This window comes from Echinops telfairi, unplaced genomic scaffold (genome assembly GCF_000313985.2).
Source record: "Echinops telfairi isolate 266 unplaced genomic scaffold, ASM31398v2 ScPeMD7_7469;HRSCAF=8507_0, whole genome shotgun sequence".
Taxonomy (NCBI): Eukaryota; Metazoa; Chordata; class Mammalia; order Afrosoricida; family Tenrecidae; genus Echinops; species Echinops telfairi.
The window spans coordinates 55,381,023-55,398,812 of NW_022111372.1; the positions used below are offsets into that span (position 1 = coordinate 55,381,023).

The following is a 17,790-nucleotide window of genomic DNA, read 5'->3' on the forward strand; positions in this document are numbered from 1 at the left end:
AAAGTCTGTATTTCTAAGCACACCTAGAATCGGGCCGAGGCCAAGTCAAAGGCTCACATCTTTTCCCCAAGTCAACATCACTGAGTTGTTCTCCACTGGGCCCCTTAGCCGGAAAGGCCCATGGATCCAGCCCCTGCCCCTTCTGTGGTCATAATAGACCAGATGATGCCCGGCTTCCATTTGGCGACATCCCTATCTGAAGCAGTATCCTCTCACCTGCCGGGGTATGTGTTCTGTTGGCTATACATCTACCAACGGTCTCTGGGCAGGTGACCAGCACACACAGTGCCCTAAGCCATGGGTGTTCACTGAAGGAAGAATGGCCTTTCCTTGAACTGGGGGTGTGGTGGGGGGCGGATGCCTCTGCCCCAGTCCCATCTCCTGGCTTCTCCGGACCTTCTCTTCAGATTCTGGTGTCCCACAGGGAACTGCTCTGTTGGAAAGGGGACGACCAGGAGGTGGGGCAAATCACCATGAGGACTGGAGTCAGGCCTGGGATCCCTGTCTCTCTCTTGGGTCTCAAAGCAGCCACAAAGTAGGCCGTTCCCCACCTATTACACAGATGTGAGCTCAGAGGCTGGAACAGCCCCTGCCAGCCTCAACAGGACCATGCAGGGCCCAAGCAGACTTCTCTGTGCTCTTTCCAGCACAGGGCGAGAGGGGAACCCAGTGAGGTCAGCAGACACCCAAGTCCCCAGCTGCACTGCGCCGATTCCATAGTCACATTCGTATGAAACATGGTTAAGAACTGGAGAAGGGGTGGGTAGAGTGAATGGTGACAGGAAAAAAGAAGAAAAAGAAGGCAGACCATGTTGGTTCGCAGTGAAAAGTCAGCAGCGGTAACATTCGATGATTCAATGCATAAAATATGTTGAGTTCCTCAGCTGAATAAGTAGTATAAACAAATAAAGCATTTTTTCATCCTCGCTTCTCTTAAAAAGTTTCCCCTAAAGCTACAGGGAGGGGCAGCATTGCCATTATCTGAGTTGTCTTTGCTGTCCTCAGCCATTTGAAGAAAAGGAAAACTTCCATTAAAAAGAAAGATAGAATATAAGAAAAAAACCACTCACTGCCCTAGAAGAACAACCTGGGGCAGACATTTGAGGATGTGGGGAGGGCGGAGCCCGGCAAATGCAGAAGTCGCCTCTGGTGATCCCATCCACCAGACCACCACCACTGGGAGGCGGACGAAATCCCCCTTACCGGAAGGGAAGAAGCCCAAGAACGTTCCCGATTGGGCACCCGGCCAGGTGGCGCAATGTTTTGTGTACCCAGTGCTGGGGAGCAGTAACGGCACAGGTCACCCTAAGTGTTGGAGTGGGGGTGGGGGTCCAGCCCTGAGACACCCAAAGCATTGGATTTCGAGTTCAGACAAGAGGGCGGGAACTGGAGCGTGGGGGTGGGCTCGTGCTTGTTTCCCCTGTCTCCGGGCCCAGCCCAAAGCGGCCGTCCACGTTTGAGGAATAGAGGGATGGAGAAACTCAAGGTCTTGAGCAAGCGACGAGAAATGAGTCGATCGGCCCCTGGGGGCGCTGTCGAGCCGTGCTGGGTGCCGCCCCCCGCCCCCCGCCCAAGCCAAACCCCGAAATCTAAGCAGTGTCCTCGCGACCCCCGACTCAGATTTCAGTCCCTTGCCCTGCCTCCCTCGGCAGTGTTCTAGTGATGTGTGACTAGGAATGACATTTGATTTTTTGGCGGGTTACCGAGAGTGATTTTTCTTTGTTAAGTCTTTTTTTTTTAAGCAACAGGATTCGAGAAAGTTGGAAGCATAGAAAACGACTTCCCCGCCCCCTCCTAGGAGTACTTGGGGTGGACAAAACTGCTATTTTCCTCTCCAAACCTTCCCTCGGGCCCCAGTCGCCCACCCCGCACCCCGCGTCCGGGTTCACGATTTCCTAGCTGATGACGCTGAGCAAGCAAATCGTTCCTCCTAGGGGCCTCGGTCTCCCGCCGGAGAGCGACGGGAAAGGGGCGCGGGGGACTCGCGGGTAAGGAGCGCAGGCCGCACCTGGCCCGCCCTCCGGGCCGCGGCCTCCGGGAGGGCGGCTCACGGCTGGCAGCGAGCCCCCCGCCGCCCCTGCGCCGGGAGAGCGGGCCAGGTCCCCCGGGACGCGCCGGGCGCAGGCCGGCCGGCGGGACAGCGCTGGAGCCAGCGCGCCGCGAGCACACTCGCCTTCGCTCCGGGGCCGATGACGTCTTCGCCGTTGGCTGCGGCGGCGCCGGGCCCGGCCGGGCCGGGGGTGACGTCACCGGCCCGTCACGTGACTGCCATTCAAACAAACCAGCGCCCTCCCTCTTCCCGCGCCCCGCCCCGCCCCGCCCCCAGAGAGACTCTTATAAGCCCGCTCCGCTGGGCTCGGCTCGCTGCGAAGGACGTTGGGACTAGAGCGGCGGAGCGGCCTGCAAGAGCCCAGGGGACAGCGGCTAGGAGCTTGGACCGCCCAGAGGTCCCGCCCGACGTCCGCCAGCTCAGTACAAAGGCAGTTTTTGGTTCGACGCAAACAGACCCCGGGCCGGGGTTTTCCTCGAAAGCCCTCGCCCCCGCCCTTGGCTTCGGAGGACAAAGAGCACCGGACGGAGCTACACCCTGGGGGCTCTGGGACAGGCCATGGTCATGGAAGTGGGCTCCCTGGACGCCGGAAGCCTGCGGACGCTGCTGCGGGAGCGCGCGGCGCACTGCCTGCTGCTCGACTGCCGCTCGTTCTTTGCTTTCAACGCCGGCCACGTTGCCGGCTCGGTCAACGTGCGCTTCAGCACCATCGTGCGGCGCCGGGCCAAGGGCGCCATGGGCCTGGAGCACATCGTGCCCAACTCGGAGCTGCGGGGCCGCCTGCTGGCCGGCGCCTACCACGCCGTGGTGCTGCTGGACGAGCGCAGTGCCGCCCTGGACTGCGCCAAGCGCGACAGCACCGTGGCCCTGGCCGCGGGCGCGCTCTGCCGGGAGGCGCGAGCCACACAAGTCTTCTTCCTCCAAGGTGCGTCCTTGTGGCCCTGCCGGGACCTGCGGTCCGCCGCTCCCAGGGGGCTGCTCCACCTGGAGCCCTCCCCTCGCGCTGGATTCGCATCTCCCGGGACTTGGCATTGGCTTTGTTTGGCCCTAGGAACAAAGACTTGGGCCTCTCCCACGTAAACTTCCAGCCCTAGTGGGTGGGGGGCGTTGTATGAAGGTGCCTTCTACCAGCGGCACTAATAGAAAAAAAAACCCGTTGTCTTTGCATTTACAGGAGGATATGAAGCATTCTCGGCTTCCTGCCCGGAGCTGTGCAGCAAACAGCCGACCCCCATGGGGCTCAGCCTCCCTCTGAGTACTAGTGTGCCTGACAGCGCTGATTCAGGGTGCAGTTCTTGCAGCACCCCGCTCTACGATCAGGTTAGTTGGGGCCTGGGCCAGAGGGGGGAAGTCACAACTGGGAATGGCCTGGAATAGCAGTGCCAGTGTAAATGCAGGAGGTGATCGGCAGCTTTGTTTGAAGGGGCATAGGAGTACTATTTTGGGGTCTGATGCCGCAGTCTCTAGTTGCTGGCACCATAGAAAGGGTCTTGTTAGCCCTGCCTGGTGGTGGTAAAGGAGGCTTATCTTCCATTTGCTAGCCCCCTGAACCACAGTGCCGAATTCACCTAGTATTTGAGGTGAACTTTTTTGGCAGGGAGTTTTGGTGGGTGTGAGTACTGGTGTCGATGGGGCAAACTTGACGAGCAGTTGGATATTCCTGCGTTCCAGGGTGGCCCAGTGGAGATCCTGCCCTTCCTGTACCTGGGCAGCGCCTATCACGCCTCCCGCAAGGACATGCTGGATGCCTTGGGCATCACTGCCTTGATCAATGTCTCCGCCAATTGTCCTAACCATTTCGAGGGCCACTACCAATATAAGAGCATCCCGGTGGAGGACAACCACAAGGCGGACATCAGCTCCTGGTTCAACGAGGCCATCGACTTCATAGGTAAATGGAGTGGAAGCCTGGGACCGCTGCCTTGCCTTCTCTCTGCTTTCAGCCACAGAGCTTCTCCTCCCCACCCACTGCACTTTGAGCCACTGAGCTTCCCCTCACCCCTGCAAGGATTTGAATGAGGTTCTTCTGAGCCCTGTGTCCAGACATTGAAGTATCAGTGTGTGGGCACCATCCCTGCAAAATCAGGGATTTGGATTCTCAGTTTCCAGAGTAGTAGTAGTACACTGAGGCTCAGAGTGTTTGACTTGCCTGAGGTCAGTCTGGACCAGCTGTAGTGGCCAGGCTGGGTCGCATTTGCATAGGACCCACACTGCCTTCAAGAGCAGTGTCCATGTGATGGCATGCAGCATCATTGAGCATCTCTGGGCAACATTTGCATGACACAGGCTTGTTCTATGAACTCTTGAGTAACCGGCTACCCTCTTGTCTCCCAGATTCCATCAAGAACGCTGGCGGAAGGGTGTTCGTCCACTGCCAGGCAGGCATTTCCCGGTCAGCGACCATCTGCCTGGCTTACCTCATGAGGACTAACCGAGTCAAGCTGGACGAGGCCTTTGAGTTTGTGAAGCAGCGGAGGAGCATCATCTCCCCTAACTTCAGCTTCATGGGCCAGCTGTTGCAATTCGAATCCCAAGTCCTGGCCCCACACTGCTCGGCTGAGGCTGGGAGCCCTGCCATGGCTGTGCTCGACCGAGGCACCTCCACCACCACTGTCTTCAACTTCCCCGTCTCCATCCCTGTCCACTCCACGAACAGTGCCTTGAGCTACCTACAGAGCCCCATCACGACCTCTCCCAGCTGCTGAAAAGCCACGGGAGGTGATCCCAGGACACCCGGCTGTCCTCCAGGCAGAGGAAGAAAGGCACTAACTCCTCCAGGAAGGGGACTTGGGAGGGCTGGCCCCTATTTATTTAATTTCACTCGACTGGCTTCCACTGGGTTCCTAAACAGCCACAAGGGTGATGACTTCGAGGCAAGGCCATTACTGACCTCAGCGAATTCAGGGCCAATCTACTGTGGGTACATCAATCCCTCTGACACAAAGGGACAGAAGAGAAAGGACTGTACACGAGCCGGTTTCTTTTTGCTTGTCCCTGTTTTTTTTCTTTTGTAGCCACTCTTCATGCTTGACATACCTAACCAGTATTACCATTCCTGACGACACATATACACATGAGAATATACCTTATTTATTTTTGTGTAGGTGATCTGCCTTCACAATGTCAGCGTCTACTCTTAGAGAAACCAAATACCTCAATTTTTGTGTTCTAAGTACTGTAACATCCTGTAAATAGATCCGAAGCAGGTTTGTTTTCGTCACTGATAGGAAACATCAGTGTTGTTCTGTTTCGTTTTTTTAGTTGCCAACAGTTGTATGTTTGCTGATTATTTATGACCTGAAATAATATATTTCTTCTTCTAAGAAGACATTTTATTACATAAGAATGACCTTTTTTATACAACAGAATAAATTATACTATTTCTATTGAATCTCAATGTTTGATTTCTTTGGCAGCCTGCCCCATCCCTCTCCTCTTCCCCTCCCCTTTCCTCCAGTGAAAGGGGAGAATTTGGATACGGACCTACAGTATGTGTGCATTGGGGTTTGACCCTATACTCTTGAGTCCCCTCTGTCCCAAAAGATAGCTGGGTGTAGGTAGGCAAGTGAGCTGTGTTGTGAGCAGCTAGATGCTGTCGCACGCCTCCTGTGTTACTCAGGGCCCAAATGTCCCCAAAACCAATGCTAGAGAGAGATAGTCAATTGATTGGGTCTCCTGTTACAGTAGGAAAGAAAACGGCTGTTTCCCTACTGAGCTGCCTTAGAGCTACGATGGTAAAGTTCTCCAAAACATTTGACCCGTAAGGATGTTCCAAGTATGTGCGGGGCAGTGCATCTTCACAAAGCTCGGCCAGACTCTGCCAGGAACACATTGAGACCAAGAGTGGCTCCGTGGCAGGGACACTGGATTTGCACTTCACCCTCGGCTTCTCACACAGCCTCTCTGCTTTTGGACAGATTTGGGGTGGGGAACTGTTGAATGGTTAGGTTCTTCAAGCACTGTAAAATACAATCTAGACAAATCATCTGAACTATTAGGGACGTTTCCCACATCTGCCATCATCCTCCCTGAGCATCCAGAGCAGACTGCCTGCCTTAGGCCGCTTGCTGTTCTAGTTTTGTAATTTTGTTGAAGATGGGCAATGAAGTCTGACTTGCCCCCGGGCCATCAGAATTTTAACTCTCGCTAAACAGGCTAATGTAGAGCAGGTGAAAATGACTAGCAGCCCATCTGTCAAGTGTTGAATTTACCCATGGTCAAGCTCTTGGGTTACTGTTTCAACTTGCTGCTGGGCAAAGTGCTGTGGAAGCAGAAAAGCAAATATCCCACTGAACCTCACCTGGGGCGCCCTGTGCCATAGTTGGAGGCCTTGACACAGGATCCATGTCCTTGACCTTTCCCTACGAGTTCCACCTGCTACCCGACTCCAAGGGCCTGAAATATCCTTATGTTCTAAGAACTTACTCTGGGCTGGCAAGATCAGTTCCTCTACTGGGTTTCCGATTGCAAGCCAGTGTTGCTTTCAAAAACAAACTGTACCCAATGTTTTTGTTGTTGCTTTTTAAAAATTAAACCCTAAAAATGGATTCTTGCAACTATCTCACTTCTGGAAATGTATCAACGACTCCGAGCCTGTGGCATATGCCATGACTGACGTCCCTGTGGGCTCTGGCCATCACTTTCTGCTTGGCAGGCACTCGCTGAACCAAAATTACTATCTACTCTGAGGCCTGCAGTGGAAAACTACAGCAGCCGCCTCAGGGAGCCTCCAGTACAAACAAGTCCTTCACTTCTCCCAGAGCAGCAACCCCACCTCCCGACGGTCGCGAGTCAGGACCATAAATCCCTTCCCCTAGAGATTGACTTCATGTTGTGCAGACCCTCCAGAAAATGTCACCTTTGGCCCCAGATGGCTTTTTCTTAAAAGAACAAAACTACCTCGTGCTTAAATCACATTTAAGGATGTTTCCAGAGGGAAATTGAAATCAAAACAATGATTGTTTAATACTGATAATCTAAAAAAAAATACTGATAATCTGGTCCGAATAGTCACTGTGCTGTGTGTTTGACACATTCAGTGCTTGACAACGACCGCAGGGGAGTAGTTACGATCTCCATTGTAGAGAGGAAACAGTGGAGGCTCCGAGAGGTGACCTGCTTACGGTCACACAGTAAGGGGACAGCATGGCAGACATGGGGACCCAGGTCTATGAAGACCGGGCTGTTTGGGCAGCTTGAAGGGGTGGGGAGCAGATGAGCTTTGGAGCTGACCACTTTGCCATGTCCTTTTTGGGTAGAAAAGCTAATTATCCCTTTGGGGACTCTGTTTCCTCATTTATAAGCTGAAGATTATAAAAAACGGCTTCATTTGTGAGGAAGAAATGGGCTTGTGAATGTGAAGTTCCGGGCAGTTTCATTCACTACAGTTTTGTATGTAAACACACACAGATGAACCCCTCAGGAGCAGTGGTGACAGTGGCAATACCGGTAGGGTGGAGGGGAGGTGGGGTGGGAAGGGGGAACTGATCACAAGGATCTACATATAACCTCCTCCCTGGGGTACAGACAACAGAAAAGTGGGTGAGGGGAGACGTCAGTCAATGTAAGACATGACAAAATAATAATTTATAAATTACCAAGGGTTCATGAGGAAAGAGAGTGGGGAGAGAGGGGAAAAATGAGCTGATACCAAGGGCTCAAGCAGAAAGCAAATGTTTTGAGAATGATGATGGCAACAAAGATACAAATGTGCTTGACACAATGGATGGATGGTGACGAGTTGTATGAGCCCCCAATAAAATGATTTTAAGAAACCCCCAAAAGCACGTATATGTAAACTCGTGCCTAATGTATTTAGTGCATAACCTAACCTGCCAGCAGTCCTGGCGAATCATTTAGACCTCCTTCTGCGAGTCCGTTGGCCTCAGCTTGCCTTCTTGTAAAATGACCGTTTTGCGTTGAATCTAACTGGCAAGTTATTTTTGCCCTCAAAATCTCGGGGGTGGGGTGGCCGTGGGGTTGGAGGCCGTTCAAAAGTCACCTAATTAGTCAATTGATTCGGTTTCATTGTGACCCCATGGGGCGGGCTGCCCTATAAATGTTTCTAGGTTGTCATCAGATCCGGATCGTCTTGTTTTTCAATCCCTGGCCCGCAGGTGGGTTCAAACCGAGCTCGGCAGCAGGGCAAGTGACTATCCCAGTTTGAGTCGGAATCAGACTCCACTCCGGGGCTGTGAGCTTGGTAGACACTTCATCACCGTGTACTCCGCTCGTCCTGTGGTCTGGAGGTTCCCGTATTTCATCAGGATACTTGCAGTTCCCAAAGCCTCCACCGCCTCCTCCTCTTTCCCTGGAATTTTGCAAATTGTAGCTAATTTGCCTGGGACACAGCTTCCTGCGCGCCTGAGCGACCCGCCCCCCAGCCCCCATCGGGGAATAACCTCGTGGGCTGTATGCCTTTAAGGTTATATAAGTCTGTGATCAAACGGCCTCTGTCCTCATGGCAACGCGAAGGAGTTTCCCGTTTGTGAGGCAAGCTGCCCTGTCACTTCCTGCTGCTGACAAGGCAGTTTAGGAGATTAGGGGCGGCGTGGAGAAGTGCTGGCGGAGGTGGTTTGGGGTTGCCAGGCGCAGACGCCTGTAACAGCGCGGGGCCGAGCGCCCGTTTCCCACACCTCACCCCAGCTGGCTCGCCTGCGCCCAGGCCACCCCAGGGAGGAGGTGGGAAGGCTGCCCACCTTTTGGGACTTACCTGGGGCCCTGCAGGACAAGCCTGTTTGACAGCCTCAGAACAGACCGACTGCACCCCTTTGGCAGCTCAGGGCTGGTCCTCCTGTCCGCCCTGTTAAGGACAGAGGCTCTGCACGTTGGGAACACCTTAGTGGACAGTTCTGCTATGGACAACCTTTATTTTTAAAAATCATTTTATTGGGGGCTCGTACAATTCTTATCACAATCCATCCATCCATTGTGCCAAGCACATTTGTACCTTTGTTGCCATCATCACTCTCAAAACATTTGCTTTCTACTTGAACCCTTGGTATCAGCTCATTTTTTCCCTCTCCCTCCCTGCTCCCTTTCCTCATGAACCCTTGGTCATTTATAAATTATTATTATTTTGTCATTGACCGACATCTCCCTTCACCCACTTTTCTGTTGTCTGCCCCCCAGGGAGGAGGTTATCTGTAGATCCTTGTCATGGGTTCCCCCTTTCTACCCCACCTTCCCTCCACCCTCCCGGTATCGCCATTCTCAGGGATGTCTTAAACCTTCTGGACGGTGCCTTGTAAGCAAACCGCAGGCCTATTCATCTTTTCATCCATCCATTCAAACTTCGTAGACTCTGGATAGGCCAGGGAATTTGCAAGACGACGTTCTTTCTCCCGACCTTTGTGGTGGTGGGGGGGAAGGAAATGTACAAATAATTTGTTAAAGACAAAGGCAATGATGACAGGTGACAAAGGCGGGCTCCTGTGGTATATAAGGGAAGCTGAATTGGCACAATCGCTACTCACTACAACGGACTCAAATCATAGCTATCGCAGGAAAAATCACGTATACGTTCGGAGAAAAAGAAACAAAAAACATAGCGACCGCCATGAAGGTGACACAGGATTGGGCCACATATCCTGAGGCCTAATAGTGACAGCCGATTGTGGTGCAGATGGCTCACGTGCTGGATGGCCAACCGGGAGGTCTGTAGGCCGTGTCCGTGAAAGGAGCCTTGGTAGTCTTGGAAGTCGACCAGCTCAACCACTGGAAACCCCGTGGAGCAGAGTGCTTCTCTGGCTCGCACGGACTACCATGAGACTCCCCAGCAGTGGGTGGTTAATTCTAGGTGGTCAGGGAGGGCTCTCTGAGTGGGGGTGACCTTTCAATAGCGCTCCGTTGCCTATGGATAAAGGTATGTATGGCAGTTAAGCAAAACCCAAAGCCAGCCTAAGTCCTCATCCTTTACTGGTTACATCAACTCTACACTTCATCCACCCCAAACCACTAGCCAGTACAACAAAAACAAACAAACAAACAAACAAACAAAAAACCAGTTGCTGGGGAGAAGGTTCCAGGCCAGGAAGGCAACAAGACCTGAAGTTTGAAGGAATGACTGTGGCGTCTTGCACCAAACAAGGGAATACGGCATCGTTTAAAAGCAGGGAAGGACTGCCTCGGGGTTGTAGCCTCTCACCCTACTTGTCCAATCTGTCTGCTGAGCAAGTCATCAGAGAACCTGGATTTATGGAGAAGCGTGTGGCATCAGGATGGGAGGAAGGCTTATTCACAACCTGTGACATGCAGATGACACAACTTTGCTTGCTGAAAGTCAGGAGGACTTGAAGCACTTGCTGATGAAGAACAAGGATTGTAGCCTTCAGTATGGATTCTAATTCAATGTCGATAAGACCATAATCCTCACAACTGGACCAATGGGTCACATCATGCTAACTGGAGAAAAGCTTGAAGTTGTCAAGAATGTTGTCTTGCTTGGATTTATAATCACTGCTCATAGAAACAGCAGTCGAGATCAAATGACGCATTGCATGGGGTCAGTCCGCTGTATAAAACCTCTTTAGAGTAGGAAGGGGGTTATTTTGAGGACTAAGCTGTTCCTGACGCGAGCCATGGTATTTTCAGTCGCCTCGGAAGCATGTGAAGGTTGGACAGTGAATGTGGAAGCCCGAAGCAGAGGGGCTGCATTTGAATGATGACGCTGGAGGAGAAGACTGAAAGTACCACGGACCGCCCAGAGAAGTACAGCCAGAACGCTTCTTACAAGCAAGGAAGACAAGATGCTGCCTCAGAATCGTAGGGCATATTCCAGGAGAGACTTGTTCCTGGAATCCATACTAAAGGCTGCAATCCATCTATAAATATGGTTGAATCATCCCTCACCCTTCAAGGCACTTGAAGGATTAAATGAAAAACCAGTCACCCCTGGACACAGTAGGGGCTTGCGCAAGGCTCATTATCCTCTGATAACTCAGCAGCCCCCTGGAGAGTGCCCTTTTTTGAAAACAAGCCTTTTAAGACCCCAGACGCTATTCTTTCCAATAGCCAGGTCCCATCTAGTTTCTTCACCACCCTTGGTTATAGCACCCATATCTTCAGTGATCTCTTCATGAGGGCCAGCATCCATCAGACCCAGGTCATAAGAACTAAGTGCTCTCAGATCGGGACTAGATTTTAAGAGTGCGCCCTATGTCTATGATTTATATGTGTCTCTGGTTCACTTTAGAGACCTCAGGATCATTTTATTTTAGAGAACATGATCAGTTATCCTATCAAGAATCTATGGCTTGTTAAATGTTCAGTATTTCTTTCTCTCCAACTCTTGCCCACTCCCTTCTGGAATTCGTGGACTTGTCTACACTCGATTTGATTACTGCCTTCATTTCTAGCACCCCCGCCCCTCACCCCCCTCCTTGAGCCTGCCCTCCGTGCATTTAAGACGCGCCCTCCCTCGATGCAGTCCACCCTTTGTTGCTGGCTTACCTTGTACTCGCCATTCCTGCTACTTAGAATGATCTCACTCTGCTCAAAATGTTATCAAACCCGCAAAACCTTCCTTGGCCTGTAAAACATCCTCTTCCCTGCATCAAACACCACCATCCCACCGCGGTAACCCAACGATTATAAATGCAACCAGCTTTGGGGTCACAGAGGAAACATGATTGAAAATTGGGCCTGTGGGAACCGCGGTGACCTGAGGAGGTCAGGCTCTGTCCTGTAGAAGTTGCTACTTAATGTGGAAATGTGGGCGCAGTGTTGCCAGATCCCGGCTCCCCTCCATTTTTTATACGGCGACCTCATGTGTGTTAAGAATAGAACCGTGCTCCATCGAATGGTCCTATTTAAGAGAAACCAAGAATGTCTGCTTTGATGCCAAGTCTCCTCAATTCGGGAACACCTATGAGCCAAGTGAAATATCTGCAATCCAGATCCAGCCAACTGACTATGAGTTTGTGATAGTTGCTAGTCATCTGCCTATAAGCTCACCGAGGTAAGAACTCGTCCTCCTGGGTCTGTGGGTCCTCTGGATTTAACCTCAGGCTTGGTGATCAGCAGACACTTCACACACATCTCCTGAGTGCATGAGTGTGAGGGGCATTCCTTTAGCCCCTGGCACATACTCAGTGTGTATTACAAAAATACAATCAAAACTCTGGGATTCTGTTCCAAAGGCTTGGGATAGAACTGAGAGTCAACTAGGAGCTGTATAACCTTGGATGGATTACTTCTCTCAAAAAACCTCAGTTTCACTTCTCTAAAAAAATCCGAGGGTGGGGGTGGGCCTGTGACAATCAAAGATGGCTGTGCCCATGTAATATGGGCACAGCCCGCTGACCTTTCTTTTCCTCCTCGTCACCTGGCTCCTATGATGGCAGGTTGATCACAAAGCCTATGCTGGGCAGGGCCCTCAGAGAAGGTTCTGTAGGACTAATGCTAGGCCAGGCTATTCCAAGTGAGTTGTCAAAAATGCCTCTCTCTGATCAAGCAGACCATGGTCCTACATGCTTACATTACTGTGTGACAGAGAGGTGGCCCCCAAGCTGAAGAATCCAAGAGACCTGTGAAAGCTCAGTCACTCGGGGATTTTGATGGAATTCCCATTGCAGGAAAAGACACGTGGAACGTATCTGGCATTGAGACACCACGCACATCGAACATGCTAAGAGGTCATGTGCCACCTTATAATGCTACAGTCGTTCAGAAAGTTGGAGCGGGGAGCTCTGCTTATGGAGAAAACAAATTTAGATGAGTTTGCTGGATGTACAGATGGTATATTTGGACCAGTTAAAAACCCTTGAATTTACTCAAAGCAAAACAGCCAAAAGAGGAGGCAGGAGCCCCCTACCCCCACCCCTACCCGGATGAGAATGAAGATTCTGATTGGCTAATAACGGGAGGAAGCCCTAGCAGACGTGCCCTAGCACATCTTGGCTTTCACGTATTTTCAGCTTTCGGATCCAGTACAGGAGGGTCAACCCAAAATCCAGCTGTCCTCTGTGGGCTGGCCGGTTTAAAGACAAGCTATGGATGAGGCTCCCGACATGGGCTCATTCCCCTGGTGAATTCAAAGGATGTGCCAGGAATCTTAACCGGACGTGTGGACGATGCAGCGATTGTGTTGGGTGCACTTGTTGGGCACGAGCCCAAGGATGCTACCACAATAGCAGACCCTGTGAAACCACTTATGCTTCCCAGCTTGAATGATGCGAGCAAACCATGTATCTAAATTCCAAAGGAGTAGTTTGTGCCAGAATGATCACTTGACCAAAGCTGCTGACCTCTTTGAGTCTGAGCGGGATGACGTAATTGAAGTGTCCCTACCCCACACCAGCGATTCAATCATTTGCTACCATATATTGTGCCCATCAGAAGTGCAATGGACGGTGGCAAGATGTGACGGACTAGCATAGGTCACCCAGAGGTGACATTGATCTGTCTCCTCTGTCTGCCGCAGCCAGGCGAGAGGGGTTCAATGATGTGGTGAGGGGGAGGATTCTCTCAGGAACCTTCTTCTTACGGAGAGAAAACGATGGGAATTACTTCACCAAAGCACAGGAAGTGAGGCAGCTCAATGCTAATGGTTTTGTGGATGTTTTTAACTCTGGAGTTGACGGCTAGCTCCTCCCACAACTTTGTGTGAGGCGGTGCCCTACCTGGAGACCATCAAAGAAGGCACCAGAACCCTGAGTTCTCAAGGGGATGTTTTCACACAAGCAACCAATACGGCAGGGCTGCCAGCAACGAGTATTCCTGCGGCCCTCTCAAGCCCAAGGGCTGTCCACAGGACTGGAATTTATTGGACGTGCCTTTTCTGCTCAGCAGCTTCGTACAATTGCCAAATGGTTGGAGAAACAAGGACAGTTTCCTGTTACTTGATTTCAAGAACCAACAGATGATTGCTCAGCAATCTTTGGAAATGAAAAGTTAGCTTCTGTTTCTCTAAAGTGGCGATAATAAAAACACTGCAAATATTTAAAAAGGGTGGGGGGGTGGTGGCGAGCAATGAAAATGCCTGCTCCCCAGCCGTTGTCATGAAGGTGAGATGTAATGAGACAAAAGAAGAATTACGTATTTGCGTTATGGTGCTGGTGAAGACCATTGAGAATACTGTGGACTGCCTGAAGAACAAACAAATCTGTCACAGAAGAATAGTCAGGATGCTTCTGGGAAGTGAGGATGGAGAGTCTTTGTCTCACACACTGTAGACAGTCCCTGGGAAAAGGACATCATGTTTGGTAAAGTAGAAGGTCAACGAAAAAGGAAAGCCTCAAGGAGATGACTTGACCCAGTAGCTGCAGCAATGGCGCAAACGTGACAATTGGGAGGCTGGGGCAGGACCAGGCAGTGTTTCCTTCTGCTACCCACAGGGTCACTCTGACTCAGAACCGACTTGTTGTCGCCTGATAACACTGTTGTTGTTGGGTTTGTTCCAACTCAGCGTGAGCCCAGGTAAAGCAGAACAAAACACTGTCCTGGGCCATCCTCACAATGGTCCTTTGTTTTAAAAGACCATTGTATTGGGGGCTCTTACAGGTCCTATAATAATGCATCCATCAATCATATCAAGCATACTTGTGCATATGTTGCCATCATCACTTTATAAACATTTACTTTCAATGGGAGCCCTTGCTCTCACAACTGTTCTTGTGGTTAAGCCCATCAATGCAGCCACTGCGTCAACCCATGTCGTCAAGGGCCTTCCTCAGTCACTGATCTTTCACTTCACCACGCATGGCGTCCTTTTTCCAGTGACTGGTCTCCTGATAACATGTCCCAAGTACATGAGACTAAGGCTCACCACGCTCACTTCCAAGGAGCGTGCTGGCTGGACTTGTCCAAGACAGATCTGTTTGCTCGTTTGCCATCCATGGTACTTTCAATGTTCCTGGCTAACACCACAGTTTAAATGCACCCGTCTCCCTCCAGCTTTCTTATTCAATGTGCAACTTGCACATGGACATCAGAGCCATGGCTGGCCCCGATTCATCCATTTTGGCGGGGAACGCAATGCAATCCACAAGAGTACTTGACACCCAGTAAACAATACATGGAAAGGATTTTAATCATTAATAGCATAATCATGACCAAAATTTTAAGGGAAAGATGAAAAACTAAAATGAAATCAATGTCTACGCTTTAGGGTAGTCCCCAGGAGCCCTGGTGGTGTAATGGTAATGTGTTTGGCTGCAATCCTTAAGGTCGGCAGTTCAAAACCACCAGCTGCTTCTTGGGAGGAAGACAGGGTTTTTATGCATTCCCTTAAAGAGTCACAGTCTTAGAAACCCACAGGGTGTCCTGTAGGGTCGCTCTGAGCTGCCGTCAGCTCGATGGCAGTGAGTTAGAGCTCTTCTGAGAGCAGTCTCCCCTAACTGCAGACTTGCCTATCCAATTGTCTCCTTGGCAAATCTCTTTGTTTGTCATATAATCTCCCACATGTATCCGTTTCACAACCAAACTTTCTACTTACGCCCAAGTGAGCTCCTGTTAGAGTCCCCACTGCTGTCAGGGCACCTTCATTCTTCCCTGAACTCAGGTCAAAAACTTTAGAGACATTCTTGTCTCTGCCTTTTATAACTTAGACCTAATTCCTCGTGGATACAGGTCCAAATTCACAATATGTCCATTTTCAAGAGAGCTTTGCTTGTCATCACTTTGAAAACCACATCGCTGCTTCTGGGAGGCGCCGTTGACTTGGTTCAGACTCATAGAGCACCTGTAGAGAGGGGATCAAAGTGCTGCCCATCCTCACCACGGTTCTGATCAAGCCCATTGCTGCAGCCACTGCGCCAACCCATCTCGTCGAGGGCTTCCTCTTTTCCACTGCCCTTCTACTTTAACGAGCGTGATGTCCTTCTCCAGGGACTGATCTCTGCTGATAGTATAGCCAAAGCACGTGAGACCAAGCCTCATCTCCCTTGCTTCGAAGGAGCTTCTGAGTATATGTCCTCCAAGAAAGATCAGTCTGTCTTCTGGTAGTCTGTGGTCCTTTTGATCTCCTTTGCCAGCACATAATTCAAAAGCATCATTTCTGCTTGCACATGAGTGAGGCGCCTGAAAACACAACAGCTTGGGTCAGGCACAGGTGTGACCCCCAGTGATAGCTTTGCTCTTTAACCCTTTAAAGAGGTCATAGGCAAAAGATTTGTCCAGTACAATACCTTTCTTGGTTTTGCTTACTGCTGCTTCCCTGGGAATTGATGGTGAAGTCCTTGACAGTGTTAATCTTTTCTTTGACTATCCTGATAGTGTCTATAGGTCCACTTGTGAGGAGTGTTGTTCCCTCACCGTGAGTTATAATCCCTCCTGAAGCTGCAGTCTTGCATCGGTGAGCACAGTCTTTCGCTCTTTCAGTGAGCAAGGCTGTGTCACCTGCATGTCGCACGTTGTTACTGAGCCTTTTTCCGACCCTGAGGTCATGTTCTCTGTATAGACCAGTTTTTTTGAGGGCTGCCTCAGCATACAGATTGAGCAAGGATAGTGAAAGGATACCACCCCAATGCCTACCATTCCTGATTTTGAACCAGGCACGATCCCCTTGTTCGGTTCAAACCGCTACCTCTTGATCCACGTACAGGTAGGTTCTGCATGAGCACAATGAAATGTTCTGGGATTCTCATCTTCACAACGTTGTCCCTGGCTTGTCATGATCCACAGAGGTGAATGCCTTTGTCAATAAAAGGCATGTAAATGACTTCCTGGTATCCTCTGCCTTCAGCCAAGGTAAATCTAACATCAACCATGTTATCACTTATTCCATATCCTCTTTCAAATCGGGATTGAATTTCTGGCAGTTTCCTGTCCATGTACTGCTGCGTCCATTTTTAAATTATCTTTAGCAAAAATTTTACTTGCATGTGATATTAAGGATGTTATTTAATAATTTTTTGCATTCTGCGGGGCCATCATTCTTTGGAATGGGCACATTTAATTATGGATCTCTTCCAGCTGATTGGTCAAAGCTGTTTTCCAAACTTCTTGGCCTAGACGAGTGCCTCCAGGGCTTCACCAGCACTCTTGTATTCCTTTCTCGGCTTTGTTTTCTCTATACACGTGGGGAGTCCGTGGGTGGTGCAAAGGGTTATATTGCTCAGCTGTTAACCCAAAGCATGGAGGTTTGAGTTTACCCAGGCATCCCTTAGGAGAAACACCTGGTAATCTATTTCTGAAAAAGCAACCATTGAAAATCTCACTGAGCAGTTTATAGCAACCGGGACATCTAGGTCAAAAGACAAAACACAGTTCAAAAGATAATGCTCTGTATCCTAGTCTGGTCAATAGCATCTGGGGTCTTAAAAGCTTTTAAGCAGTTGGCTACAAACCAACTATTGGCAACTATGTTCCGACTTTGAGTGTAGAAGAACACAGCAAAACAAAAACTCGAACATTTAGTCCAGAGGACTAAAGGCTTTCATAAACCCCTGCTCCTCTAACTTGAGACCAGAACTACTAGACGGTGCAGCTACCACTACCAACCGCTCTGACCAAGACCACAGTAAAGGTCCCAGCTAGAATGGGGGTGGGGGGGATCCAAAGCCTCTGTGCCCCCTCTCCCTGCCTCAGATAAGACCAGCCTTATTGGTTGGAAATCGACTAAAGGAACCCCTGTCACTATTGCCCTGGGAAAACTTTCTTTTTAATCATTTTATTAGGGGCTCATACAACACTCATCACAATTCATACATACAACAATTGTGTAAAGCGCATTTGTACATTCATTGCCCTCATCATTCTCAAAACATTTCCTCTCCGCTTAAGCCTCTGGCATTAGGTTC

General features: G+C 50.4%; 1 protein-coding gene and 1 pseudogene across 1 annotated transcript; both read left to right on the plus strand.

Moving 5' to 3' along the window:
* The first annotated feature begins 2,391 nt into the window (after positions 1-2,391).
* Positions 2,392-5,441, plus strand: DUSP1 (dual specificity phosphatase 1). The gene is made up of 4 exons (XM_004696789.2): positions 2,392-2,975; positions 3,225-3,370; positions 3,722-3,941; positions 4,385-5,441. Exons 1-4 carry the CDS (start codon positions 2,609-2,611, stop codon positions 4,753-4,755), a joined length of 1,104 nt encoding a protein of 367 aa, XP_004696846.1. The 5' UTR covers positions 2,392-2,608; the 3' UTR covers positions 4,756-5,441.
* A 6,968-nt stretch (positions 5,442-12,409) lies between these two features.
* LOC101652765 lies at positions 12,410-13,972 on the plus strand (annotated as a pseudogene).
* The last annotated feature ends 3,818 nt before the right edge of the window (positions 13,973-17,790 follow it).

What these genes read in the sequence shown, in the direction of transcription:
- DUSP1 (XM_004696789.2), top strand. Translation starts at nt 2,609, where the DNA reads ATGGTCATGGAAGTGGGCTCCCTGGACGCCGGAAGCCTGCGGACGCTG. An exon ending in ACAAGTCTTCTTCCTCCAAG is followed by an intron (nt 2,976 to 3,224) that starts GTGCGTCCTTGT and finishes TTGCATTTACAG; the next exon opens with GAGGATATGAAGCATTCTCG. An exon ending in CGAGGCCATCGACTTCATAG is followed by an intron (nt 3,942 to 4,384) that starts GTAAATGGAGTG and finishes CTTGTCTCCCAG; the next exon opens with ATTCCATCAAGAACGCTGGC.